This window comes from Pseudocercospora fijiensis (genome assembly GCF_000340215.1).
Source record: "Pseudocercospora fijiensis CIRAD86 unplaced genomic scaffold MYCFIscaffold_1, whole genome shotgun sequence".
Lineage (NCBI taxonomy): Eukaryota > Fungi > Ascomycota > Dothideomycetes > Mycosphaerellales > Mycosphaerellaceae > Pseudocercospora > Pseudocercospora fijiensis.
This window is the reverse complement of record NW_006921532.1, coordinates 11,557,381-11,584,161: the sequence shown is the minus strand read 5'-3', so window position 1 is coordinate 11,584,161 and position 26,781 is coordinate 11,557,381. Positions and strand designations below refer to the sequence as shown.

The 26,781-nt window shown below is 53.2% G+C and overlaps 7 protein-coding genes across 7 annotated transcripts; 4 read left to right on the top strand and 3 right to left on the bottom strand.

The window, feature by feature from the left end:
• The first annotated feature begins 4,894 nt into the window (after window positions 1–4,894).
• Window positions 4,895–5,776, top strand: MYCFIDRAFT_210177 (uncharacterized protein). The gene is made up of 2 exons (XM_007924073.1): window positions 4,895–5,089; window positions 5,148–5,776. Exons 1-2 carry the CDS (start codon window positions 4,995–4,997, stop codon window positions 5,581–5,583), a joined length of 531 nt encoding a protein of 176 aa, XP_007922264.1. The 5' UTR covers window positions 4,895–4,994; the 3' UTR covers window positions 5,584–5,776.
• A 741-nt stretch (window positions 5,777–6,517) lies between these two features.
• On the top strand, window positions 6,518–7,571 carry MYCFIDRAFT_125371 (uncharacterized protein; the record flags this gene model as incomplete). Its single annotated transcript, XM_007924072.1, has 3 exons — window positions 6,518–6,573; window positions 6,636–6,907; window positions 6,961–7,571. The coding sequence occupies 3 exons, from the start codon at window positions 6,518–6,520 to the stop codon at window positions 7,569–7,571; spliced, it is 939 nt and encodes a 312-aa protein (XP_007922263.1).
• A 1,919-nt stretch (window positions 7,572–9,490) lies between these two features.
• MYCFIDRAFT_63569 (uncharacterized protein) lies at window positions 9,491–11,785 on the top strand (the record flags this gene model as incomplete). The annotated part of the gene is made up of 1 exon (XM_007922080.1): window positions 9,491–11,785. The coding sequence occupies one exon, from the start codon at window positions 9,491–9,493 to the stop codon at window positions 11,783–11,785; it is 2,295 nt and encodes a 764-aa protein (XP_007920271.1).
• Window positions 11,786–13,112: 1,327 nt separating this feature from the next.
• Window positions 13,113–14,297, bottom strand: MYCFIDRAFT_210176 (uncharacterized protein). The gene has a single exon (XM_007924071.1). It carries the CDS (start codon window positions 14,215–14,217, stop codon window positions 13,288–13,290), a length of 930 nt encoding a protein of 309 aa, XP_007922262.1. The 5' UTR covers window positions 14,218–14,297; the 3' UTR covers window positions 13,113–13,287.
• A 1,514-nt stretch (window positions 14,298–15,811) lies between these two features.
• On the top strand, window positions 15,812–18,955 carry MYCFIDRAFT_193597 (uncharacterized protein; the record flags this gene model as incomplete). Its single annotated transcript, XM_007924070.1, has 6 exons — window positions 15,812–15,863; window positions 16,121–16,234; window positions 16,352–16,735; window positions 16,886–17,006; window positions 17,060–17,467; window positions 17,521–18,955. 6 exons carry the CDS (start codon window positions 15,812–15,814, stop codon window positions 18,953–18,955), a joined length of 2,514 nt encoding a protein of 837 aa, XP_007922261.1.
• A 107-nt stretch (window positions 18,956–19,062) lies between these two features.
• On the bottom strand, window positions 19,063–23,266 carry MYCFIDRAFT_213783 (uncharacterized protein). Its single transcript, XM_007924069.1, has one exon. It carries the CDS (start codon window positions 23,110–23,112, stop codon window positions 19,171–19,173), a length of 3,942 nt encoding a protein of 1,313 aa, XP_007922260.1. The 5' UTR covers window positions 23,113–23,266; the 3' UTR covers window positions 19,063–19,170.
• Window positions 23,267–24,213: 947 nt separating this feature from the next.
• Window positions 24,214–26,565, bottom strand: MYCFIDRAFT_78465 (uncharacterized protein; the record flags this gene model as incomplete). Its single annotated transcript, XM_007922317.1, has 1 exon — window positions 24,214–26,565. One exon carries the CDS (start codon window positions 26,563–26,565, stop codon window positions 24,214–24,216), a length of 2,352 nt encoding a protein of 783 aa, XP_007920508.1.
• Between the last annotated feature and the right edge of the window lie 216 nt (window positions 26,566–26,781).

Here is a 26,781-nt window from a genome sequence, read left to right as displayed (position 1 = left end):
CATCTCCGATTCTCCGCAAACGCGCGGAAGGGCAGGAGTTGAAGAGTTCTCGCATTCATGGCCAAAAGCAGCAGCCATCGAGCTGCGAAAAGGCTCACCGGCGCCATTGGACCAGGATGTTGCTGTCAAAGATGGCCGCCTGTCATTACGCTCCTGCACCCATAAATCAGATGTTCATGCAGGTGTCAAGTGCCGGGTGCCGACAGATGAATGATGATGCAAGTTGGAGATTACCGAGATGATTGATCGAGCACCACGGTTGCCTTCATCATCATCATCATCACTATGGTCATTGTGTGGGGTGTGGTCTGGTCTGCTTGTGACCACCGAATTCGGTAGTGCAAGGTGATGTGTGCTGAGAAGGGTCGGGAGGCTCTCGATACGGGGGTATAGGGCGGGGCTTAAGGGGTTGTGACTCTGAGCAATCGGAAGCGCAGCCCTGAGCGATGGACTGCGCGTGGGCCCTGCTAGCTGCAGCACAGAAAGTCGTTCCTTGCAGGTCCCTGCGGCGTCAAATTGAAGACGTGGTCGGTTGCGTCTCTGCGCACGCCATGCCACCGCCGACTTCACTCCCTGCCTGCTGCTGCACCCGCCACGCTCCTGTGTAACAATCCATCACTTTCCGGTCGCTCGTGTTCCCATGTGCACATGCGAGTACACACTGCAGCTGGCCCGGAGGACCGACGACGGCATACAGCCTAGCAAGGCCCGCCAGCGACCATCCGACCGCCACCGCTCTCACCCTCCCTGCCAGACGGCCCAAATCTGACGCGTGCAGCACGAGCAGTTCCCACCGCGACCGCGACCGCGACCGCGCACGCGCACGCGCACGAGCACTCCGAACGCAACCCGGTGGTGGTGGTGGTGGTGGGAGCAGGAGAAGCGGAGCCCTGCGCGTGCTGTGCGCCCTTGGAGACACTCGCTTTTTCGTCGCATTCAGCGCCGTGCAGCGGACCGACGCCCGCCGCGCGCTGTGGGCTCGGAAGCGTGAGGCGTGAGGCGTGAGGTCAGGCCCATACTTGCGTCAATCTGTGTGTACCCGGTCCTGCTGTCGCTGTCGCCACCATGCCGCCCACCCAGCTGCACGCTCTCCCTACCGCCTGGTCGGAAGACAAGCCATTGCCTTCTCTGCCCTCGCCAACCCTCACCAATCCCGATGCCATCCTCCCCCACACTGGCCTGCCCTTCGTGTCTTCACCACCGCGCTTCTCGCGTCGTCCCCCCAGCCCCGGCTATCTGCGAGACACCCCAAGCCCAAGCTCCTCCAGTGCCAGCGGAATGGCTGCCGCAATGGCGAGGAAAGACAAACTGGGCCTCATGAGCCGGAAAATGATGCTGCTGCGAACCAAGACTGGCAGCAGCGGAAGCATCAATGCCAATGGGAATGGCGATGGGCATGGCAGTGGCAGAATGACTCCGCGCGCAACACCTTCACCCTCGCCTCGATCCATCGATTTCGTACCATCATCGCCGATGCTGCAGGATGTCGGCAATCTGGCTCCCGAATTGGCAGAGCCCGATCTTCTGCAGCTGCCCGAATCGGAATGTCGAAGGGCCAGCGGGAGTTCGTCGAGTGACCTGTCAGCTATGGCAGGATTTCTGCAGAAGTATTCGAAGCGCGATGGCAGCAGCGACGACGAGGCCTTGTTCTTCGACAGCAGTGAGAACGTCGCTCCCTTGAAAAGCGAAGAACCGCGGGACAGCATCGACCATGAGGCCGATGAACAGCGAAGAAGGCAAGAGGAAGAGGAGTACAACTCAGCCATCCTGAGCAAGCGCGCTGAGCAGATCCTGGCCAATGCCAAGAAGAGACTGAATGTGATGGAAGGCAATCTGCGTGGTGCGCGAGAAATGGTGGCACCATTGACTGCAGCCAATCTCAAACGTGCAACTTCTCTGGGATCGCACTCAGCTGTGTACGGCAATGGCAGAATTCTGAGGTATACTTACGACTACGATGACGAGCAAACACAATCCTCGCCGCGCCGATTGCACACCCAGCAGTCCTCGCCGTCCATGACCAATGACTTCCAGAACCACAGTCGAGGCTACAGCGGAGCACGCTTGCCGGAAAGGCCGTACACCTCTCTGGAACACCATTCTAAATACGTGATGCCGCACAATGTCAGAGCCCCTCCGAAAACACATGAACAAGTATACCAGCGCACTCTGCGAGTGAGCAAAAGTCACGATTCTTTGGGCGCAAGCAGTGGAGTGGGATATGGCGTTGGTCGTGATCGTCCCTTGCATAACATGCAATCACCTGACCAGAACCACCTGGAGCCCCTTACAGAAGACGAGGAGATGCGCTCCAATCGTAATAGCGGAACAATGGCAAACAATGGCCTGGGCATCTACAGACCATCCTCGCGCACTTCGGATTTACGAGATCAGATGAGCAGTCTGAAGGGCAAGATCTCATCGCTCAAGGAAAAGGCTCGCGAAGACAGCCTGAGACGACAAAGCCAAACGAATCTGAAGGTTTCACCATTCAACAATGCTCTCCAAGCAGCACCGGAGTGCTTCTACACAACCTCAGATGGTTATGACGAGCCGCCGATCGACACGGATGCCGGCCTGACGAGACCGATACCCGTTGCTCAAGAAATGTGGAAGAATGGAGTGCCGATCACTCGCAGCAGAAACACATTCGCTGGACACGCGGCTCCTCCAAAGCAGGAGATCCATCAGGCACGTATTGTCGACATCCGATCTCCAAAGTTGCCGGACAGCAAGTTCCAAATCCGCCAGTCCACTCAAGCGCTGCTCCCAGTACATCGCAGAACGGCTAGCGGGAGGGTTGTCGTTGACTCGGCGAAAAATCGCTACTCCCATCACCAGCACAATGACAGCCAGTCCAGTCAGTCTAGTTCTCGTACCATTGAGATGCCCACCGCCTATCTCAAGCAGGACAACCTGGAGGTGCCGTCAGCGGACCTCTCACGCGACCAGTACGACTCTTCACCTCTATCATCTGGTGCTACCTCACCGCAGGTCGAAACCGACTACGAGCCATATGAAGATGACACAAGCGTGTATACAGACGCTCCCGATGAGCAGCCGGTGGTGGCACACGAAGATCGAGAGGACGCCTTCAATTACGAGCATTTCTTTCTGCACAGTGCAATGACCAACTACGGCGGTAGTCGCACAGGTTCAGAGTCCAGCGATGCAACTGCATCATCTAGCGACACCGCGAGAGGCCCAGCCTTGGTTGAGGATGAGGACGAAGATTACGATGCTTTCAACCAGTTTTCGGCCCAATATCCACCGCCTACGCCGGAGACAGCTGAGAAGCTTAGAGAGATTGGGCGCAACAAGCACAGACGTTCCACGTCTGACGAGAGCATCACCACGACGAACACCTATGCGACCGCCGAAGAAGATCCAGTGTCCCCCATCGATGACCGAGAGGCTTACAGACAAGATTATTTGTCACGTTCGCACGTCGTGTCGCCTGTATCTCGACAACACTCTAGGCAGGACTCGTATGCGACACAGAGCACTACTTCAACCACTCGCCCTGTGTCTAGTCACAAGAAGAACAGTTCGAGACCAAGCACATCTTCGAGGCGACCTTCCCTTCCGCGAACCGATAGCTCCTCGGATCGCGCCGACTCGGGAGTTGGCATCTCTGGGCGGCGTTCGGCTAGCGCAAACGATATCAAACGCGTTTCGCCCAGGTCTGCTGTTCAGAAGCATTCGGGCAAGCTAGCAAATGGCGGCGCTATCGGCAGCCCTACGCCTCCGACGTCTCGTCGAAATCCTGCAAACAAGATCGATCCTGTCACGGTCGCAGTTCAAGCCTTGCTTGATCCTCAAGGTCATCCACTGGGCCTTAGGAACAAGGCTGTTTTGTTTGGAGTTGTCGAAAGCCTTAGAAAGGTTGTTCGTCAACTTCAGGAAGAGGAGGAATCTACCTTTGCGGCACGTATGCTACGCAATCAGCTCGACGAGGCGAAGAGGACTCTAGACGGGCTTTGAGCTACCTGACCCAATACTTGTTTACAAAACTTTCGCATTTGCTTTGTAGAGTTTACTATGAGCGTTCCAGCGACGAGGAAATACCCAGATGGAGTTGTTTTTGAGATTCTTTTTTTAGTAATAGACGTGTCTAGCTGCACGGCTCCTTTTGTGAGCGAGCTTACCTACTGTGATCATTTATTCTTGTATAAAGATAAAAGATAAGAAGATGTGCGTGCTTTTTTCTAGTTGCCTTCCATTAGGCGATGTTACCTGCAGAATTGTGGTGTGGAACGGTTGGAGCGGGCTTGAGAATAGGGTACTCGGATCGACTTGAATGCCAATGCTATGCCATATCATCCCGAACGCAGCTGCATCAAACCTGCCGCTAACCGTCGCGAAGAAGACATTCCTATTACTAAATTCCGTATCGAGAGCTTACTATTCTAGACTACGAGATAAAATTTCCCCTTTTACGTTCTAAGAAGTTAACGATTTTCGAAACTCGTCTTTATTATTACCTTCCGGCGACTTTGTCTAGCGGCCGTGTATACGTCTTTGCTTTCTGCGACCTTGTTGTTATTATTATTATTGGAGTATAGTAGAGTCGGGATCCCAAGACGGACGGAAGAAGACGTCTTTGGTAGCTCGAATTTCGCTATATCGGTAGGCCGAATTGAGGAAGGACGCGTGGACTTCGGGATGGATTTTTTTTTTTTTGAAACTTCCCTGATTCGGCAGCCGCCTTTAATTATAGTATACATAGTACGGACTACGGAGTCGTTTTGGTAGTGCAGTGGAAGTAGAAGTGGTATGAAGGATTGTCTCGTCTCGTCTGAGTCGTGTCGTATTCCTAGCGCTTAATAATAGTTCTATGTGATTGACAGGAGCAAGACAGGTTTCTCTTCATTATTACTTTCTTTCTCTTTCTCTCTCTCTCTCTCTCTCTCTCGCACTCATAGGATTTCTGTACATTGAAGTTTCTCTTCCCTTTTCTTGCATTTAAACCAGTCACATTCGTTACAACCAGAATGCAGTACAAATTCTTCGCCAGCGCTGCTCTCGCAGCTGCAGCTTTCGCTCAAGTCGATGGCACCGCTGAGCAATCCTCTCAAGCAGCTGAACTGTAAGTCACAATCACACCTACGAAAAATCCTCACTAACGCGTTCCGTTCCAACAACAGTCTCTCCGTCGTCAGCGTCCTCCAAACAGCCCTCCCCTCCTCTCTAATCCAAGAAGCCCTCACCAACTCCGCCGGCGTCTCGAGCGAACTCGCATCGGAATTCGCAGCCGGCCAAACACCTTCTTGGTTCACAGCTTTGCCCTCAGACGTCCAGACGTACCTCGTCCCAGCTATCGTCGACGCCACAGCTGTCACTTCTGCTTCTGGCGCTCCGCACCCTTCGGCAAACTCTACGTCTGGTAACACGACGTCTATCATTCTTACTACCAGGGTGACTTCTTCTTCTTCTTCTTCTTCATCTGAAACGGGCGCTAGCGCGACTGGAAGCTCGAGTGATTCTTCGTCTTCTTCTTCGGAGGCGGGGGCTATGCCGACTGCTGTTCTCGGTGCTGGGCTTGCTGGGGCTGTGGGTATTGTTGGTCTTCTCGCTTTGTAGGCCCGGCATGATCCTTGGTGATATGAGGTCGTGATAAGGGGTATAGATTTGTGCATGGATTGCGAGGTTCCAAGATTCAAGATTTTTGGTCTGTGACATGTTTGATAGATGGTTGTGTATACACCGGGATAAGCTTCTCATGAGGTGCCAGAGACACTACTTCTGACGAATGGAAATGCAATTTTGTTGCCTGAATGTATCACACCCGTGCATGTCCTCTCGTCTCGGTACATGTGTGTCGCGTACTACAGGCGATGGCACTGTGCAAAGCTCTTTCGACAATCCCGCCTGTCGCCTCCACCCCCGTCCATCTAACACGCTGAGCGTATCGTTCAAAGATCGGCAGTGCTCTTCATTGTCTGGTCCATCATCTCCCTGCCGTGTCGCTTACCAGCCGTTTCTTCACGGCACGTAGATTGGATGGAGGGACGGTTGAAAGGGGACGTTGGAGTCGGTACCGTGGCCGAAGACCAGGAATGCAATCGGCTCGACCAGGATCGTTGGTGAGCCGTCCGGACTTGCACCATGAACTCGAACTCGGTCTCCTGCCATGACGATGTTGGGGCAGAGAACACGTCTTTCTCCTCAAAGGAAAAGAAGCCGCGCAGCGCGCAGCGCGAAACTCTGTTCGCCAATCCTTGAGCCTTGAGAATGTCGCTGGTGGAAGCGTGTGCCGTCCACAAACACCATGACGTAGCGATTGCTTCAACACTTGACGCTGTACTGCACGATGGCATTTCACGCATCCAATGCCATCGCTCGAGTGATGTAAGAAGTAAAAGTTCGAGGGTAGCTCTTGCCACTTCTATATTTACAAGACCTCTTGACACCGTTTTACACTCTTGCAATGTCACTACTCAAGAACTTGACAACAACAGCCGCTTCGAGAGCGAGATCAATCACATCACAACTCAACTGCAGACAATCGATCAGAATGGCGTCAACCACACAACTCAAGCTCAACACAGGAGCTACCATTCCAGCCGTTGGGTAAGAACGGAGTCACCGGAGAGCACCACAACGTCTGAAACGCTTGCTGACCTTCGATTTAGGTTCGGCACATGGCAGGACAAGGACGCCCAAGAAGAGGCAGTCTACCTTGCCATCAAGAATGGTTGCAGGCACATCGACACTGCTCGTATCTACGGAACTGAGCGGGCGTGCGCGGCAGGAATCAAGAAGTCCGGTGTGCCACGAGAGCAGATCTTCATCACGACGAAGCTCTGGAACAACAGCCATGACCCCAAGAGCGTGGAGAAGGCACTCGATGCCAGTCTGAAGGACCTCGACACGGACTATGTTGACCTATATCTGATGCATTGGCGTGAGCAGCTCTCTCTATATGCCACTTGTATCGCATACACTGACAATACACAGCTTCTGCATTCAAGGATGGCGATGACATGTTTCCCAAGCAAAACGACAAAATCGTGCCTGGCAACGCAGACTATGTCGACACTTACAAGGCCATGGAAGAGTGCTTCAAGAAAGGCAAGGCCAAGGCTATTGGCGTTTCGAACTTCTCGAAATCTGAGATGGAGAGGCTTCTGCAGGAGACCTCCGTCGTTCCGGCGGCCCACCAATATGAGTGCCACCCATGGTTGCAACAAGCCAGCTTCGCCGCTTGGCACAAGGAGAAGGGCATCCACGTCACCCAATACTCGCCATTCGGCAACCAGAACGAGATTTACTCTGCTGGGCAGAAGCTCGGCAAGCTGATTGAGGACTCCACACTTGCTGAGATTGGTCAGAAATATGGCAAATCCGGAGCGCAAGTGGCTCTTGCTTGGGGCGTTGCGCATGGCAGGTCGGTGATTCCAAAGTCCAAGACTGAGAGCAGGATTAAGCAGAATCTGGAGGGTGACTTCAAGCTGGATGCTGAGGATGTTAAGAAGATCGACTCGCTGGACAAGAAGCTGCGATTCAATGACCCTTCGAAGAATTTTGGATGGAGCTTCTACGCCGACCTCGATGGCAAGCTGTCGTAGATTGGCGGCCGGCCCATTGAGTCGAGACGATGGACTTTCATGAGACTTGATCCTGTTGTTCTGAAGTCTTCGTGACTGGTCTGAGCTTGGGTTGGTTGGTATACTTTAGCGACGAAACACTCCTTACGCCTTGCGAATGAAACGCAAAGGCTGGAGATGACGATGTTGCCTCGCGATGAGATTGCGAGAGGGTAACACAGATAGCTGTTACGATAAGAGACCACGACAAGAGGTGTACGTCGGTACGATCAGCTAGAATTGTCGATATGCCTGCGCTCTCGTCTCAATTCATGCATCAGAGAGCCATGAACTTGAAGTGCTCAAAGCTTTATAGGCCAAGCGGAGTCGTCAGGTGGACAATAACTAGTGCGATGGAGACCAATGCCAACCACATCAACCCACAGGGGTCAGCCTGGTATCCAAGTGTCATTTCGTCTGATTGCGTGTTCGCACGAGCGGGTGATACGGATATTCATGCTGAAACACCTGTTCTGGGGTAGCTGAAGCCTCTGTGCAAGCCGGTTTCGTCTTGAGACGTCGATGCTCATCTTACGAATTGGAGCTTGCCCGCTTGGCCGCTTGGCGGGTATTATTGTTCTCGTCGAGAATCGAGATAGCAAGGGCTCTTGGAGGAATAGCTCCAGACCCCTTTAACGCTAAAAGAATGTGTGTGGCGGCCAGGCCAGGGGTCGGCGCGCCAGACATCTGCACAGGCGGCTAGTGTCTTCCTCATTATTGTCTAGGGCGCATGCGCATGCGAGCCATCGGTGCATCGCGTAGGTGTGTGAGCGGTGTTGGTGTATCGTCGTCAGCGTGCCGTGCTGTGTGAATAACAACAGAGACGCAGCGTCTCAGGTGCGCGTGTCTGGGGTGTGCAGGGAGTGCGGTGTCGAAATTCAGAAATTGTGAGAGGCGATTGGCTCAGACGGCCTCGACACGGGCTGCCCCAGCATCTCCGGTCCCTGCTCCTTTTGCCTATCGCAGCTCAGGAACGGCTGTGAGTTCGAAGATCCCGTGAACCGTTCACCGATCCCTTGTCTGATTGGCACTGCCATCGTCGACGGCGTGCTCGTAACGAAATAGCTAGAGGCTCTTGCACGGCGGAGAACGCACGCTTGGAGGCGTATAATGAATCCATACAGCCAGACGTCGTCCCTGGCGGACGCCGACGACAGCGACCGACACCACCACGACACCACCAACGACAGCCAGCCTCCATACCGTTCCAACAACCCCTCGCGCTTCAGCAATTATAGCAGTCCTCCGGGGAGCGTTTCAGCACGCTCAGCATCGCCCTCAGCAGCCATTGCAGCATCGCACAGCTATACCCACGCCGTCCCGTCCTTCGCAGCATTCCGTTCGCAGGTGCCACACGCCGCGAGGCAGTTCGCACACGCCGCATTCCAGCAGAAATCGCCGCGAGCTGCCTCCTTCTCCCAAGCCGAGAAAGGCTCACCACGGCTTCCCGAAGTCTCCCAGCCCGCCAGCTACAGGCCCGTGTCCCTCGATACACACACGCCGCTGCGCACTCCGAAGCTGCCAGAGTGGGAACTCAATCCCGCTGAGACGGAGACGGGGCATATTTCAGCGCTTGACAGGTGCGACGGCCCAGTAAATGACGTCCGCGACAATCGTGCATGCTGACTCTCGCCAGACCCTCCCACAGTACTACTCTACCTCACCACGCACAGGAACACGCGAGGAACGATTCCATAGACTCCTTCATCGCAAGCTCGGCATCCTCGTCCTACAGCAGCCCGCCACACTCTTCCATACCCTTTGTCGCGGAGTATGCTCAGCACCCGTCCGCCTCTCATTCGCCGCAGCTCTCGAATTCCGGCCACAGCATAGATTCGACCGAGCAGCACCTTCCTGGACGTAGCAAGTCGTCGATGATTCATGTACACAAGACGCCAACTATGACCCTACAATTGGACGGCGTTTCGAGAAGACTCACAGGCGAAGACCTCGAATCCGCTGGCTCTTCAGAGTCAGATCCTAGAAGACCGAAGTCGCCTGGCAGTGGTGGAGTGAGTAGGTTCTTTGGCTGGACCGGCTCTCAGAAGTCGGCAGACGGCGCATCCTCGCCCACAACCACCTTTTCTGAGCGATCGCTCTCTCCATTGCCGTCTCCAGGTCTGGTTAAGACTCTCCCTCTGGACATGAATGGGGAGCGACTGTCAGCCAGACTCACGCCCCCTCGGCTGGATGTCCAGAAGGCCAATGGCAGTGCCGCGTACTTTGATAACCCAGACACTCCACTTTTGATTGGCAGCCATGGCTCGGAAACTCACGTGCAGGAATTGGAGCGCGAGCTCTCCCATATCAGCCAGGAACTCGCAACATCGATTCGAAGGGAAATGGAGTTGGAAGATGAGCTCGACCGAATACGAGCAGAAATACCCATGCACATTCCTACGTCAGACTTGGGTCGGAGAAGTAGTGACTACTTCTCAGACAGCGGCGCCAGTGTGACAAAGTTCCCCATCTCTGACGTTGATGCCAAGCTTGAGCAGATGGACAAGCAGGTAAGACATGTTGAGCAAGAGAAGGCCAGGCTGAAAATGGACATGGCATCAAAGCTGCAGACCGAGCTGAGCCGAAGGAGAGATCTCGAGCAATTGGTGCAAGACTTGGAAGATCAGCTAGAGAAGAAAGGAGGCTCAACGAATCAGGTGGAAGAGCTGGAGACTGCGCTGGACGAGACTAAGAGACGGCTCGGGCAGGAGAAGATGACTAAAGAGAACTTCGAGGATCTGTACAGTGCGACTAAGCAGGAGCTTGAGACGTACCGGAACGAAGCCGAGAACCTGCGGAACGAAGTCGTGCCACAATTGAAGGCAAGATTGGAAGGGTTGGAGGCAGAAGCGTTAGACACACAAGCGATCATATACGAGAACACTCGACTGCAACAAGAGTTGGCAGCGTTGCGAGGGAACAGTAATCACTCTCGCTTCAATAGCATTGCTGAGGAAGGTGTCGGCAACGCTGCGCGCATGAGCTTGCAACGATCTGGTTCGCTGGCGAGGAGTTCCAGCCTGCGGCGTGGTGGCAGTACCAAGGATCGCCCAGAGGCTGGACGACAAAGGTCCGGGTCTGTTGGCATTTCAGCAGATGGTGTCAAAGAGATTGAGGACCAGCGTGATGCATTGCACAAGGCCCTCAAACTCCTCATCAGGCGTTATGAGGGGCAACAGAAAGACCACGCACGAGCTGTCAAAAAGATGGCCATTGAGAAAAGCAGAGCTGAGAACATTACACCCAAACGGACTGCCTACGCAAAGGAGGTGTCGTTCCTGAAGGATGAAGTGAGCACTCTGCGAAAACGAACCGAAGATGCTCTCGAGCAGAAGTGGCAATATGAGAAGAATCTTTCTGGACTCAAGATGGATCTGGATCGTGCAGAGCAGGAGACTCGTGGTCTAAGGATCATCTTGCAAGACAAGGACGAGCTCAGCGCACCTTCGGCGTCGAGTCAATTTGGTGACGAGGATGACGACCAATTGCGGTTGAGCATCACCCGAGCTGAGAAGGAAAGGGATCATGCTCGGCAAGTTGCGGCAGAATATCGTCAACGAGCCCATGCCGCCAACGATGGCACATCAGACGAATTGCTAAAATTGGCCGATCGCATGGACGAGCTTGCCGAAGAACTGGAAAGTCAAGTGCAAATCAATGCCAAGCTTCGTGATCGGCTTGCTGCCGCTGTTGCCAAAGGTGAATATGAGCAGCGAGAGTCAACAAGGCAGATCGAGGATATGCAGAAACGTCTCGCTGGCATGGAGGACAGTGTTTTAGCAGCTCAACAACACTCCGAGACGACCCTCGCCAACCATGATGCTGAAGTGAAACGTATCGAAGAGGCCAAGTCACCACACCTTTCGCGCCTGACGATATCGATACCAGATTGGAACAAGCTTGCACCCTCATCACCACTCCTTAAGAAGAGTCCCAGGCTAGGAAGCAAAAAACTCAGCGAGACAAGTCTGCTCGAAATGAGCCGGACACAGTTGCTCGAACGCAAAGTCCGAGAACTTGAAGGTCTCCTCCGCGAAGCCGAAGAAGACGTTCAAACGGTCGTCGAACGAGTCAACAAATCGCAAATGGAAGTCGCCGAGCTTCAAACCGAACGCGATACGGCGCTGCAGCAGATGCGCAAATTGCAAGCGGAAATGGCTCAGGAGAGGGAGAAAGCTGAAGGATTGATGCGGTGATAGCGATAGATGTGGTACGCCTCCTGAGGCGCACATCCACGAACCGCCCGAGTCATGTGCATGCAAAGCACCGCAAGACCGCAACACTACTCGAAGATGACAATCATCATTACTTTGTTTTACGATGGAGAGCGAGCGACATGAGCGTGCATGTTATTTTTTGTATTCTTATCAACATCTTTCCCATGAAGATTTTGGGAACGATCTTTTTTTGAGGGAGGTCGGGGCATACGTGCTCTCTTGGGAGGTCCTTTCTTGGGCTTGGATCAGGATTGAGATCCGATTGTACATAATCACAGCACATTTCTAGTTGGGTGAGCAAGCATTTCATGTAAGAAGGAGAGGAAGGAAGCAGGAAGAAGGGATATGTAAGCGACAGACAGCATTTCGGTCAGGTATAAGATTTAGGATAGAAACAGATCTATAGTCTATGGGCTAGAGAGATGGATCTGATACTCGTGGAGTATAATATAATTACTTGTATAAGGATTGCATGATGTAAACAGCGTTAGCGTCTCTTAGATCTACGGTGACTTCTGTCTGCTTCTTGAGTATATGTAATATAGACAAAATCCAAAAGATTTTCCTCCTCCGTACGCCTCCTACCTTCCAAAACTCGACCACGCATGTCTACACGCCCTATCAACGCAAAGACAATATCTAGGACGCAAAATGCAAAAAGAATAGCACTCTACTAAGCTCCCCATCAGGGAATCGAACCCTCTGCAATAGTTGGTTAGTCATTGTGGGCGATAGTGGGATGTACCTGATAGCAGTGGTACGTACGGTCTCCCGCGGCTTGTTAGGTTGGACTGACAAGCGGAAATCATAGCCACTAGACCAATGAGGAAGGTTGTGCTAGCGGGTTTTGCGAGCTGATTGGATGGAAAGCGTAAGGGAAGAGATGTACTAGTAGGTTCAAAGATGAGAGGGGGAACTTGAACAGTGGGAAGATGGCGACGGGATTGAGAAGAGTGACAATACGGGACCCAGCCCACGACTTTCAGTTATCAGTACCTTCTTGCTGTACGCAGAGCAGACTGCAATGTGAGTGTGACCAAGCACACACATGTATTTTTGACACAAGAACGCACAAGGCAAAGACTCGCCAGAAGTTCACAACCTCGACCTGAGGTCGTCACAGGTGTAGGACAAAGAGTTTTGAGAACGAAGAAAAAAAAAATCTTGTACCGGGCAACTTGTGTGCTATCGGGATTTCAGTTTTCTTCTTTACAGCCTGGGCAGTAGAACATGGAAATGCGGAGTGCCAAGGATTTTCGATGCGTGGCAGTCAGCAACAGTGTGTTCCCATATGAGGGACGAGTTTGAGAGGAGTAGCACAACTGCTTTCTTCGCAGCGATATTCAACACTGTTTGTTACCCCCCAAAAAAGCAGATATGGTATCAATAATGCTTTCCACAGAAAACGCCTCCAACACCTCGCTAACCAAATCATCAGACATCAGCGTGCGTGCAGCTTTGCACTTGTTTTCCTGGTGGTATTATGTTTGCTCTTCTCGCATACTCCGCACAAGCCAACGTTCCCACCACTTCCGTAACGCCATAACCGTCTCTCTCCCGTCATCTCGCTTGTCCTGACCAGCTGGATCGCCGACCATGGCTGAAGATATCCAATAGACTGCCGTAACCCACGCAGCAAGCATGATTCCCATGCTCAGAAATGGTGAGAGAAGCATTACTGCAACGAGCATGCCGGATCGATATGTCGTGTCTTCGTCCGCGTGTGGTGGTAATGGTGTGTATATGCTCTTCAGCTGCAGGTTCAATGCCGGCCCGACCAATCCGCCTAATTGCTGGCCAAACGTCGGTCTTCGGGCGCAGAGGCGCACGGGTTGGGTCATGGTCGTGAGGAGTAATGATATGATTGTCCATATTGCGTTCAAGAATGAGAGCCCAATGCATGGCCCTGACAAGAACAGCAGGATTTTGACTGCGTTTTGCTCTTGCAATTCTCTGTCCAGGTCGTCGTCTTCGAGATATGCGAGTCTGGAGGCATGTGGTCGTTGATATTGGTCTCGAGACCCACGAGCTGGGCTTTGCGTGGCCTTCTCTGGGTCCCTGCTCGTTCGAGAATGCCTCTTGGGCGATTCTGCGTCTCTTTCGCGTGCCGCGCTCTTTTCAAGATCAATGGATGAGATTGGAGTCATGTTTGAGCTGGCGCCTGTTGAAGACACGGACGCGGACTTGTACGGGTATGTCGCCTGCTCATGGCTCAGCCGTCCATAGGCTAGTCGAGTATGCTCGTTCAACTGCCGTATTCGTGGATGTGATGTTCTCTGGGCTGTTGGCTCTGGTACTGCTGGTAACTCAGGTGGACTGACAGTCGGCGTTGCAAATGGATCAGTGGCCGCCAAATCCAAATCGTTCAAGGCTGGGTTATTGTTTCTTGGTGCCAAGGGTACGATGGACATGATGCCGGTATGCTGGATGTAGTCGAAGACGTCTTCCCACTGGCGACAGTAGAAGCGACATCAACAAGAGTTCGTTCCGGGTATCTGCACGAGGGCGCACGGGGTGGTGAGCACTTGTTAAGTAAGACATCGCTGCTCTCACAGCATCGCGGCGCCATGGCAGGCCTCGTCCTCCAAGAATATGCCAAGTCGGCGCATGCGCCAAGTGACTTGGCAGTGCCGATTTTGGCGTCCTCTCATCGGCAGTCCCAAGACGGCGTGCATATTTGCACGTCCAAGGATCGTCGTTGCATGTCTCATTGGTCTTGGCCAGATATCTGTGACACGCCTCCACCGCCGCGCCGCGCCGCAACAAATGCTGCCGGCAGGGCGGTGTTGGGTTGGCGGCCTTGAGCTCTTGGTTCCTCATCAGGAGAGGAGGGCACGGTGCACTCCGGACTGGGCGCGAGGGCGGAGGACGGCCAAGACTTGGTATCAGAAGTCGTCATTGGCGCCATTCAGCACTCAATCTTCACACTTCGTACTGGTCCACCTCAAACACAGAAGCAGTCGGATCGCGATGGACCTCTATTGCAGAGGCTCACTGTTCCGCAGTGTCATCAATTGTGGCACTCAGCCTCGGCTGCCAAGGTATTGTTTAGCCAAGGCTATGTTCATGTCGTCGTTTCCGATTTCATGACACGAGCTTTTCCCTTGACTCCTTGGGAACTACTACCGGATGATGCAGTCACACAAGTCGGAAAGGAGCTCGGACGATTTGTCGTGCACAGAATTCGCCAGCCGAGAATATGTCAAGCCATGAAAATACGAGTGCATTCTCGCCGAGAGGCCGACCAGACCTCATCTCGCGTACATGTCGGGCGCAGGCCTGAAACAGTATAACAGCAAGTGCAGTAGACTAATGGAGCTCGGCCAAGTTCACAAGAAAAGACGGCAGAAGAGAAGGGCGGCTCTTGGCCCTTGGCAAGCGCAGCACATGCCAGCTGCCAAAGAAAACATTCACGACCAAGTCTTAGTTCTACCCCTGCTCAACGCAGCGTCAAGACAGCGAGTTGCTCTCAAACACGGAGGCGACTTAATATGCATTCCCGAACATGTGACAATCTGCTCTTGTCACTGACTCCGCTATCGACCGCCACGATATCCTACATGAGTCGCTTCTTGGCATCGGCAAGGCGGCGTGGATCGTTGGTGAAGTTCGAGCGGCTCCAAAAGTACAATATATCCCAGGAGATGCAGCATAGCATGAGTGACGCTGCAGCGGAGTTATCGATCATGTCGGCATGCAGCGCGCAGCGGAAGCGCATCATCGGGTCCTACGCGTGGCAGAAGACCACTGGTACTGGTACAGAGTAGAAGCGAGGCGAGAAAGATGCAAAAGCAGCGAGGCGAGGCGAGGCCGGTGTTGGCGATTTAGGAAGTCAAGTCATGTAGAAGTTGTAGAACTCGCTCCTGCCGTTGAAGGACATCGGCCACGCGTGCCTTCCTTCGGGAGCAGCCATGGACAAGAGAGCATGGGGGCCAGGCTGCGCACCACCGCCTTGTGTAAGCATTAAAACTCCGTATTCCACCATCGTTCCTTGACAATTCACCAATGGCGCCCCTGAAGTCGACCAAGAACGAGCAACGCTTGCAAGCTGCGATTGGTATGAGCAGCCGCTGATGGCGACCAGTTGCACAGGCTAACAAAAGCCAGAAAGCGGTAACAAGGCACTTCGACTACTCAAAGGACGATCTGCAATCCCTCCAAGTCTCCTGCAAGAAATCGAAAGCCATACTACGCACACGCTTCCATCACTGCCGGCCACCACAATCGCCCTCAAATCGCAGGCTCTCGATACACTGGGCACCGCATTGTGGAACGCGTCGAGCTACAGTATCAACGACGATGACGCGCCTACAGATCCAAGAGTGCAGCATGCACACGCCGCGCAGGTCAATGTTACTGTGCGAGTGTTCTCCATGCTACTCCTGGACGCGTCACATCATGCTTCAAAACGTCGCTCGCGAGATCGAGGTCAGCAAATGCGACTCTTCAAAGTAACCCTTCGGACAGCTCGCCTGTGTCTTGATCACGATCAGCTCGAACTAGCAGTGACCGCGCTTGAATGCTGTTCTTACTACTTGCCAACAGCGCCTGAAACTCCAGATCTTCTAGAGATCTCGAACGTAGAGAACAACGATGTAAGCCAGCACGAGCCTGGGCAAAAGGTGCTTGAGCGGGAGTACTTCTTACTCAGAGTTCTGCATGCTTGGAAGTCTCAAAGGCTCGATCTCGCAGACCACTTCTTTCAATGCATGTCGAAAGTCAAGATACCTGACTGTCCCGAAAGTCGACTCCTCTGCATCAAGGTCGCAGATTTATGCTACGAAATGGCAAAGGCTCAATGCCGGGCCAAAGATATATCTACCGCATTAAAATGGTCGGAACGCGGCTTTGCAGTCTTGGAGAGGTGCGAAGACGAAGACTTTGGTCAAGAGGCAGTCGAGCTTCGACTCAGCATCGCTGTAGCTTTGGGTGTGTATTCTGGACATCGAGTCCTCGCCTCTCGCTGACGTATTTCTGAAGTCGAGCAACTTCTAGCATCCGATCAGGAGTCTCATTGCCACCGAGCTCGCGATATTGTTGATCAACTCGAAGCTAGTCATGGCCTTGGCAATCGCATAGTCTTGCCTATCCTCAGACTCCGTGTGCTGACAAAACAAAATCATGTCGACGCGGGTGAGGTCTCTGAAGTCTTGCAACGCTTGGTGCGACTGGCAATGCTCACGGAGGATAATTTCACCATGTAAGAGGTTCGGCAACCATTGCCACATCGAAAAATCTAATTTATGTTTGCAGCGTCATGCAGACCTTGCGAAAAGCCGAGCAAATCTCGACCGAGCCGGCTTTGCATGCTTTACGATTGTTCATATGCGACAGGCTATTACCAGAAGTCAAGTCAGCACAAGCGAGAGATCCGCAGGTCATGGAGTGGCTCGAGAAAACGATCATCACCTACATCCTTTTCGTCACAGGCGGAAACGACTTTGCGTCTGGCAAGCAAGCATCTGATGTCAAAGACCTCCTCGACAAAGTCGAGCAAGCGAGTGGTGCTAGTCTATCGACGAAAGCCACTCATGCAGCGCAGACACTCATCTGGAAAGCTACAGGTGGCTCAGACGAAGACACACCGATTGCATGTTGCAGACTTCTACAGCATCCAATTTTCGAGCGCGCCGGTCATATTAACAAAGCTCGCATCGGACGGTAAGAAACAAATCATCATCCGTTCCCATGAGCACCTATACTGACAAGCACAGCCGGCTCATGCGCATCTCGCTGAAGCAAAACGATCTCCCGGCGGTTCGCGAGGCACTATACAACATGCCAAGCACATCTCAGGCCGACCCTGCTACGGCATATCTTGCATTCAAAACAGCATTGCAATCGGATGACCAAGAGCTGGCGACCAACAGTCTGAAGACGATAGTGAAGAATACGACCGAAGATCCTGCTTACCTCTATGCGGCCGTTCTCGATGCGCAGCAGTCCAAGATGAAACTCATGGCACTGGCATCACTCAAAGCTCTCATTGATCAGAAACCTCCGGGGATTCAGATGGCTACGTTACTACGATGCACTGCAAGACTGCTCATGGCTGAGGCAGACTTGCCAAACCAAGACATCAACGCAATTGCTGAAGAAGTCGTAGCCATTTTCGAAATGGCTGCAAAAAGCATCAACGAAATCCGCAAGCTACCAGAAGATCAGCTCCGATCGGAAATGCTATGGTGGTCAAAAAACGCCTACAACCTCACCCTCCGCTTCTGTCCCTCAGTTCATCCAGATTTCACCTCTCGCATGATGTCCGTCTGCTTGACATTTCTCGACCACATCCCCAAACACGCTGGCCTCATGCACGAAATCGAACTCACAAAACGCAAACTCCTCTGCCTCTTCCTCTCAACAACCGCCAAGATAATCCTCGCCCGCTCCAACTCCGAGAACAACAACAACAACGAAGAATCTCTCCAATACTACCTCCAAGCCCTCACCAACATCCAAACCTTCAAATCCTGCGCCACCACCCTCTCCCCCGAAGACCAAGACCCCACCACCAACGCCCACACCTTCTCAATCCTAAAATACGAACTCGAAAGCATCCTCCACCTCCACCGCTGGCACGACCTCCCCTCCTCCCTCCAATCCTGCATCGACTTCACCCCTGTAACAACACGTTGGGACACCCTCGCCGATATAATCATAATTCTACACCCCCAACTCACTTCCTCCTCCTCCTCCTCAGAATTACTCCTCACCCTCCTCCAAAAAATCATAAACGAAACCTGGAAATCCGACGAAAGAAAATCCATGTCCAAAGTCGCAAGATGGTTGAGATTCACCTTGACGTTTTCCCTCGAGGAAAAAAACAACAACGACGACTTCGCGTTGAAATTACTGGGACAGGCGGCTATCATGGCCGAAAAGGGGGCGAGGGGGAAACAAGAGGTTTATCCGGATGCCGAGTTGAGGTGGTTGGCGAGTCGGGGGTTTAATCATGGGATTGATTTGATTAGTGGGAACCCAGGAGGAGGAGGAGGAGGAGGAGGAGGAGAAGAGGCGGAGAAATGGATGGGTGCTGCGTTGGAGGTTGCGAGGTGGGTGGATGATGAGGGGCAGTTGCATAAAGCTTTGTATGATTCGAGGGAGGAGGTTAGGGAGAGGGTGAAGAGGATGGGAAGGGATTTGCTGTAATGTGTGAGATGATTGATGATTTGGAATGTACATGTATTCAGTAAGCAAGCAGCATGTAATTATCCCTGCGAATGGAAAGATAGACCAAGTGAGATTCAAAATTCATGCATGATATGCGATAATGGCATCGCTCCTGTGGGTATCTTACGAAAACCAAACTCAAAGCCCAGTCTCACTACTTTATACAAAAAAGACTCCCCTCGCCTCGTCTTGTCTTACCCTGCAACGATACGAGGCGTATTGAAAGCCTTGTTAAGAATCTCCTCACGCCGATGCTTCCAATCCGCCCATTCCTCATGCCTACTCTCGATTTTCCATCGACTAGTCTCCTTAGCAGGTCTCCACGCAAGCTTATTCTGCGGCAATTTCGAAAGATCAATGCTGGGCGGCTTGGTGGCGAGCGTGAGCATATCTTCAAAAACCTTCTCGCCTTCCCTATGTGAAAGTCGACATCGAGATTTGGGCTGAGATTTGTTGGTCATGGGCTCGTGGAGCCAATCCAAAGATGATTTGATGGCTTGCGGAGAATCTGGGGCGGGAAGGCGGAGGCGAATGTTTTCGCTCTTGAGATGGCGGACTGCACCTTCCAGACCAGCGATCTTGTATTCTTGCCGTTTCATCGTAAGTCTTGTGTTGTCGCCCATAGCATTGCCGTCGACGTCCTTCAAAGCACCGCCTTTCCTGCGCTCTTCAGACATTCGAGACATCTCATCACGCACGCGCTCAATCTCAGACTGTGCATCTTGTTGGGCGCGTATGAGGTCTGCTTTGGCCTTGCTTTCGGCAGTCTTAGCATCACGAACATCACGTTCAAGTTCAGCAATCTTGGCCGAACGTTTGCTTGCCTCTTTCAATCGAGCTTCGAACGTTTCAGTCTTGATGGCCTCAACATTCAATTCTGTCTCCTTTTGCTTGATGATGTTGTCCCGATCGCGGATGGCTTCCTGGGCGCGGGCCAGCTCGGCTTCCATATCCATGTTGGACTCTTTATGCCGCCTGATCTCATCTGCACGGGCGATCCAGGGCGCGGGCGCTCGCTCAAACTCTACCGTGTTATCCAGGTCGGTCGGCAGTGTTGACAAATCGCCGAGCAGCATCGTCAAGTCACGCAGACGGCTGTTGAGAGTCGCATATGGCCCAGCTTCGGACCCACCAACAGAGAATATGTTTGTCGCGCAACGAGCGAGAACTGCCGAGACCTCAGAGGCCGAGAAAGGCTCAACTCGTCCCTCTTCCCCAAACAGAATCTGCAGCTCTGTGCCACTCTTGCAAGCATAAGCCGCTATAGATGCAGTCACTGATTCTGCATCATCAAAGCTGTCCGTCATGGACGGCTCTAAAGTTAAGTGACGCGCTTGCAGCTCGACCAGTGCTCGGTGAGTCTTCCCGGAGATCACCTTGGCGTTGCGAGCCTGCTCTATTATCGACTTAGTTCTGTTGAGAATCAGGGCCGAGTCGGACACATTCTCGTCGTCATACTCATCATCTTCAGACGAGCTTGGCAATTTCGCCTCATACATGCCTTTGACGACTGTCAATGCTGAGGTGGCGCTGTCTAGGCGGCTCTGCAAGAGTGCAGTCTTCATGGTGAGACTATCGGAGTGGTCCGCCAAGCTGTCGTTTAGGTGCAGGCTGGATAGGTGCGTCATGACCTCGATCGACCGGCCAAGGCGAGTGGCCATCTCGCTTTCTTTGAGATCATCTCGGCGGAGTGCGTCAACGAAGTCATTCAGTGCGCGCTCCACGACTTCTAGCTCGTATAGCGCACTTCCATACTGAGTAAAAGCATCAACAGTAGAGCTGCTGACAGACTTGACCAATCGATCGGCCATGCCCGCAATCCACGTCAGCTTATCAAGAGCGTCGCAAGCCGCAAAGACTTCCTCCTCCTCTCCACGTGTGCCGTACGACGCAATGCGCTCCTTGACGAAGCTCTGCACGAGGTTGGCCTTGAACGCAATTCGTTTGAATCGCAGTAACGCTAAGACACTGTCGCGCTCGGCCTGGAAGGCTTCCGGCAAGAATAATTGCACGATCGCCAGATGTTCCGACGCCTGTTCAGCATCAAGCCGGCGCAGCTCGAGGTCGATAGTCTTGACTTGTGTCTTTGCAGCGCTGTCTTGCAGCTTGACGTTGAGTTCCTGCATGGCACGGGATCTGCTCGAGAGTTCCGCAGCCTCACTTTCCGAAATCTGCTTGCTGGCCTGCAGATCTTGCAGATGGTCCTTCATTTCTTGGACCAGAGCTCTGAAGCGACTGATGTTGTAATCAGCCTGATCCAATTGCGCCTGCTGCGCTTTGGCCGTGCGCTCGCGATCAAGCAGTAAAGTGTCTTTGAAGTCAATCTCTTCCTGCAGCTGCTTCTCTGTTTCGATGTGATTGATCTCAAGCTCGTCATTAATCTCTCGCAAGTTTTCAAGGTCTTCGATAACGCCATGAAGATCGGCAATCTTATCCTTGAGGTTGTGATTCTGCTCAGTGAGCTCTTCGATCATGTCTTCAGCACCCAGAGCAACTTCGAGCTGCTGTTTGAGGTCCGACTCGTTGGCTTCGGCGTGTAACAGCTTCTCTCTAGTCTCCTCGTATTGACTCTTGATGCTGTCAAGTTCTTTCGACTGCGCTTCCAGTGCTTTAATTTCCTCCTTCAACTCGGCCTCCCGGTCGCTTGCCAAGTCTCGCAGTTGCAGGAGAGCTTCTTTCAGGCGCTCATTCGTCCTTTCCAATTGAAGCCAGCCAGCGCTGTTTTTCTCTTCGGGGCTCATCTCACGGCCTAATTCACTGTTCTCGTCCTTCAATACTTCGAGTTCGAGAGACAGCTCCTCATTTCTAGCTCGAACAGCATCAAGATCGGCTTTGTACCCTTCAGCGGTCTCCTCAGCAAGCTCGCGATCTAGCAGCATGCTTTCCAATTCTGCTTCATGTTCGGCCTGCATCTGCTCAACGCTTGAAATTCGGGTCTCATATTCAGCGATCTCCTTCTTCATCTTCTGGTTCTCCTCTTGTACAGGTCGGTATTTGTTCTGAAGCTTCTCAATGATGGAGCGAGCACTGTCTCGCTCTTGTTGAGCTTTCTCCAGCTCCAGCTTCAATTCACGATTCTCTGCGCCTTTACGCTCCAGCTGTCGAAGCTTGGCCTCGAGCTCTTCGATTTGGCGGTTAGTTTGAGCGGTGCTGCGTATGGTGCGCTGCGAATGGATCGAAGCCGCGCCAGGCGAGGACGGCCTTCTTGCGCGAGCGATGCGCTCTGCAGGCTCAGGTGGGATGGGAGGTGGTGCTGGAGGGGCAAAGTTTGTGATGGTGTCGTCTATATCCTCCTCACCTGCTTCGGTGCCTGGTCGAGATGAAGTAATACTTTCTCTGGTCGACGCTGCTTCGCTTGCGGAGTCATTAGTGGACTCTTCGGTGGTCGAGCTCAGCCGATCTTTGGTAGTTGCCCTCGCTCTCGCAGCTGGAGCGAGTCGTGAAGCCGCAGCAGTACCGATAGCTGGTCGTGAGAGGCCAGACCTGGTGGAGGTGGTTGACGTAGTGGATGCTGTCGTACGAGACGCTGGCGCAGAAGGGAGTGTTGATGTCCTGCGTGCTGCAGTCGATGTGGCCGGTGCGAGACTCGATCTTGGTTTCGCGGCTGCTGTTGCTGTGGCCTTCCTTCCTGCAACGGGGGGAGTGCTCGTCCTCGAAGTTGATGCGCTTGATGTGCCATTGGTGCCCAGCTGTTTCGTAGGCGATTTGGCGGGCGATCGAATGCCGGTTGCGACGCGAGGTGCGGGAGTTGGACTGTCTGATGTGGTGCTAGCCCGTTTGCCTGGACCGGCGCCGGCTTGTGTGAGAGTCTGCCTTCTGGTTCCGTTCAGCGCCGTATGCACACTGCTTGGCCGTGCCTTCACTGGAGCCCCATTCCCTGCCGGCTTCGCTTTGAGCTTTGCCTCTTCCACCACGCGACTTATACCAGACGGACGACAGAAGATGCCATGCCTCGGAGGGCAGTCGAAGTACCTCTGCCCCTGGACCGATCCATCATTCTTGCCCGATGCATCTCCCAGCTCTACTCCCACCCATTCGCCAGTCTGAAACTGTGTAGGGCCGACGAAGCGAACAATCCCACTTCGGCTGTCGTTCAGCTCGACTGTCTGCCCAACGGCCAAGCTGATGTTGCTCATGATGGCGGAGGCGGCGGTGGAGATGCTGCTCGTATTCCGCGCGCACTTTGAGGACGAGTCCTTGCGCTATTCATAATTTGCGGTTGGGACGTCCAGTGTTGGGGGTACTCGGTGTGTGTGTGTGCACAGTCGTACGCAGGTTGTTTGTGTGCAGTGATGCTCCAGAGGCTTGCTATCAGCATTCTGAAACTCCATGACTTTGACCTCGAGAAGTGACGCGACGCGGGCAAGGCAAGGCTTGGCGCTTCACTTTCCTGCCGTAGAATACCGGGATTCCACATCTCCCGAGCCGGCTCATTGTTGGCTTCCATAACGTCGTCCGTTCCATCACACACGGTACACCAAAGTGACCACCCGCAAGACAGAGAAAGGAGACTAAACTAACTACTGATGATCGGCATTTCAACACTCACTCTTTGGCTGATGGGAAGGAAAGACTGCTTTTGCATACGGCTATTGCGGACGAAGTAATCCGACTGCTGCGCTTCCCTTCAATCCATCCCTCTCAAAACCCCACTGACAATCCCAAACACTGCAACAGCCACAAATACCGTCACCAGCACAATCACTTCACACCTCGTGCATCCACGTTGCTCTCTTTCCGTCGTCGTCGAACTCGAGGATGTGGGCGTGAGACGCGGGAACCCATACAGCCAGGCTGGGATTTGTCTTGGATAATGATGACATGATCCTTCGTACACGGTCGTGGGCAGATGTGATCGATTATTGGAGGTGGTGGCGGCGGCGTCAACACTGCCATATTGACGACATTGATACGCAGGAGGTGCAGATTCTTGATAGTAACTTGGTGGAGGAGGCATCCAGAGATGAAGATATGCTGCTGCGGCTGGTCTTCGCGGGAAGGAGTCGTTTGGGTCTGTGACTTGCATGTTGTTCTTGTTGTCTGAGCGCATACATCGTGCGCGAAGTGAGATGCGAATTTTTACAGCGGAGATTGTGCATCACATGTCGTACGTGGTCGTACTGGGAATGCTCTTTGTTGCTCGATGAATATCGTGTACCGCATGAGCAAAATTGTGTCACCGGAGTCGGCCGCTAACCGGTGTCATCTGTCAAGGAGCGGAAAGGAGCATGTCATGTTCATGAAGGTCTTCTCGGTAACGGTGGAGGTTCGTCCCATCCGATCGGAGCTTTTGTTTCAGAATTTGTGGTCGTGGTGCTGCTACCTGCTTGAGGGACCGGCTTTCTCGAGATTGATGCAGGCCGTTCTGGCAGTGTCGTCTTCTGCACGTTTTGGTCCACAGAGCCAGCGCCAGGCTTGCCTTCGATATCTTTGCCCTTTGATCGCCATTGAGCTGTAGCTTTCTCATACGCTGCTGAGACACTACTGCCAGCGCTGACCATCTTTGACTGCGCCCATCCGATATAGCTCTGTTCATTCTTCTTCGAGACCTCTTGTTCCATTTTGTGCACATCCTCATCCGAGACACTATCTGTACCCTTCTGCTCACGCTCATGTTCAGCGCGCTCTTTCTCCTCTTTCTCTTCTTGCTCCTTGAGAGCCTTCTCCTCTTCTGCAATGCCCTCTAGGTCGAGGTCTTCGAAGCCGATCTGCTTGAATATTGGACCTGTGAGGAATCTGTATTTGGTATGTCCTTCCACAAGACTACTGACATCCACGTTCTCAACGCCTTTGACGTTTTCGACAGCTTGAAGACCTGCAATGCCGAGCGCAATGCTGTGGCTGCGGTATAGGTAGCCGAGGATGTAGTCGTTCTTGCTGTAGACATTCACAAGTCGACCGGTCACAACGCTTCGAAGCATGCGCCAATCAGCCGCTGTCGAGGGTGCTGGTGTTCCTATCATCACAGCATTTTCGATCAGACCAAATGCCTTCCGCTCAGCAAGCTTCTTCAGGCAAGCAAAGATGACCTTCCCACCAAGACTATAGCCTACGAGTGTGACAGGCCGTTCACCTTGGACTTTGTTGATCAGTGCATCTGCTAGAACCTCCCCAGCCTTCTGAGCGCGATAGTTTGCAACGGAGAACGGGTTGTCGATAACTTTCGACACCTTCGCCAGAGCAAGTGGCCACAGACCAGCAGCGAGGGCACCGAAGATTGTGCGTTTGATGATCTCCTTCTTTGCAATCGTCCAAGCAGCAGAGGTGACAAGAGTAGTGATAGAGTTGCCAAGATTCATCAATGCCTCTAGCTCCCAGCGCAAGGCAAATGTTTCGAGCGAAGCATTAATGACTTTCCAAGGCTGAACCACTTCTTCTTGATTCGTGAGCCAGCCACTGATACCAATGCCGACACGGAGGCGGCGGAATTCCTTCTCGATTTTCCTCGGCTTGTGGTGAGAGCGCACCGGTTCAAAGCCAAAGTCTTCCACCTCGCGTGCATACTGATCCATGGTCTTTCCAGCCATACGGCCACCGTACGCGCCGAACAAGCCCCCAATAAGGACTGAACTGCCCGCAAGTGCCCCCAGATAGCCTGCCGCGGCCGTGCCAGCCAACCCAAGACCTCCCATCACCGTACCTAGCCCAGCAGCGAGAAGTGGTGCAGCAAGGCCACCAGTCACGCCGATGAGGACTGCGCCTCCTACAGTGGCCAGACCTACCTTCCACTTCCGGCTGGATTTGTTCTCCTCTGCCTTCTTCCTGGTCTCCTCGTCCGCACTCATGTTCTCTGCCGCAGCCAACAAGGCGCGCGCTGTCTTGCTCTCATCTTGGCCAAGGATATCGAGAGGGAGATCGAGACTAGTTGAAATGCGTAGTAGTAGGGTTCTAGACTCGGCATGGTAGTGCTCCAAGCTGAGGAGCAGCAGCAGGAGCGAGTGCATGATGAGCGCTCGCTGATCCTGCGGCAGCTTTCTCAAAGGATTGTCGATTGGCGGATAATGTGCGCGCATCGCTTCATTGATGCTCTCATCGTATTTCGGTGCGTCCGAGAACTTCATCGGCGGCGAAGCAGATCGCTTTGCCTCTTCTTCTTTCGACTTGGGCGCATGTTGCTCTCGCTGCTCTTCTTCCTGCTTCGAGTTCAGAACTTCACCCACTCGTTGAATTACATTGGAGCGCCATTCGTCCCAATGATCGAGGGCGGCCTTCTTGAGCTCTTGCATCTTTTCCTGACCGAGCTCTTTCTCGCGCTGCGCAAGCTTCTTTTGCTGCTTCTCCTTTGCCTTCTGCTTTGCCTCTGCATCCTCGCCCGTTGATGCTGCAGCCTCATCTTCCATTTGCTGTGGTTTCTCGCCTTCCAGGTCGGGAATGATCAGATCGGTTTTGGTGCCGGTCTCGTTGGCGTCGAATGCATCTTCAATGACCTTTCGCATTGCTTCTGTGCAGTCCGCGATCAGGATAGTAAGTGCCATGCGGTCCTCCGGCGAGCGCAGGATAGTCGTGAGGGACTCGCCCTCCTCTGCGTCGCCTTCATGGTGCTGTCCGCCTATGTTCTTGTTGAACGCTGCTCGTGCCTTGGACAGCATTTTGCAATTGCTCAATATGCTCCCGCCCACTGGTCAAGATGGTCGAGAAGAGAGAGTGGCAGACGACCTACCTGGTGTCTGTTGTCTTTGCTAAGACAAAACGTCGTGCGCGGAGAAATACTGCAACATTCTCCGTGCCGACTCAAAGGACGAGTCGCAGCAGTATGACGTGAGGGAGTTTCACGACACGACACGATGCACGATCTAGGTTGAGAG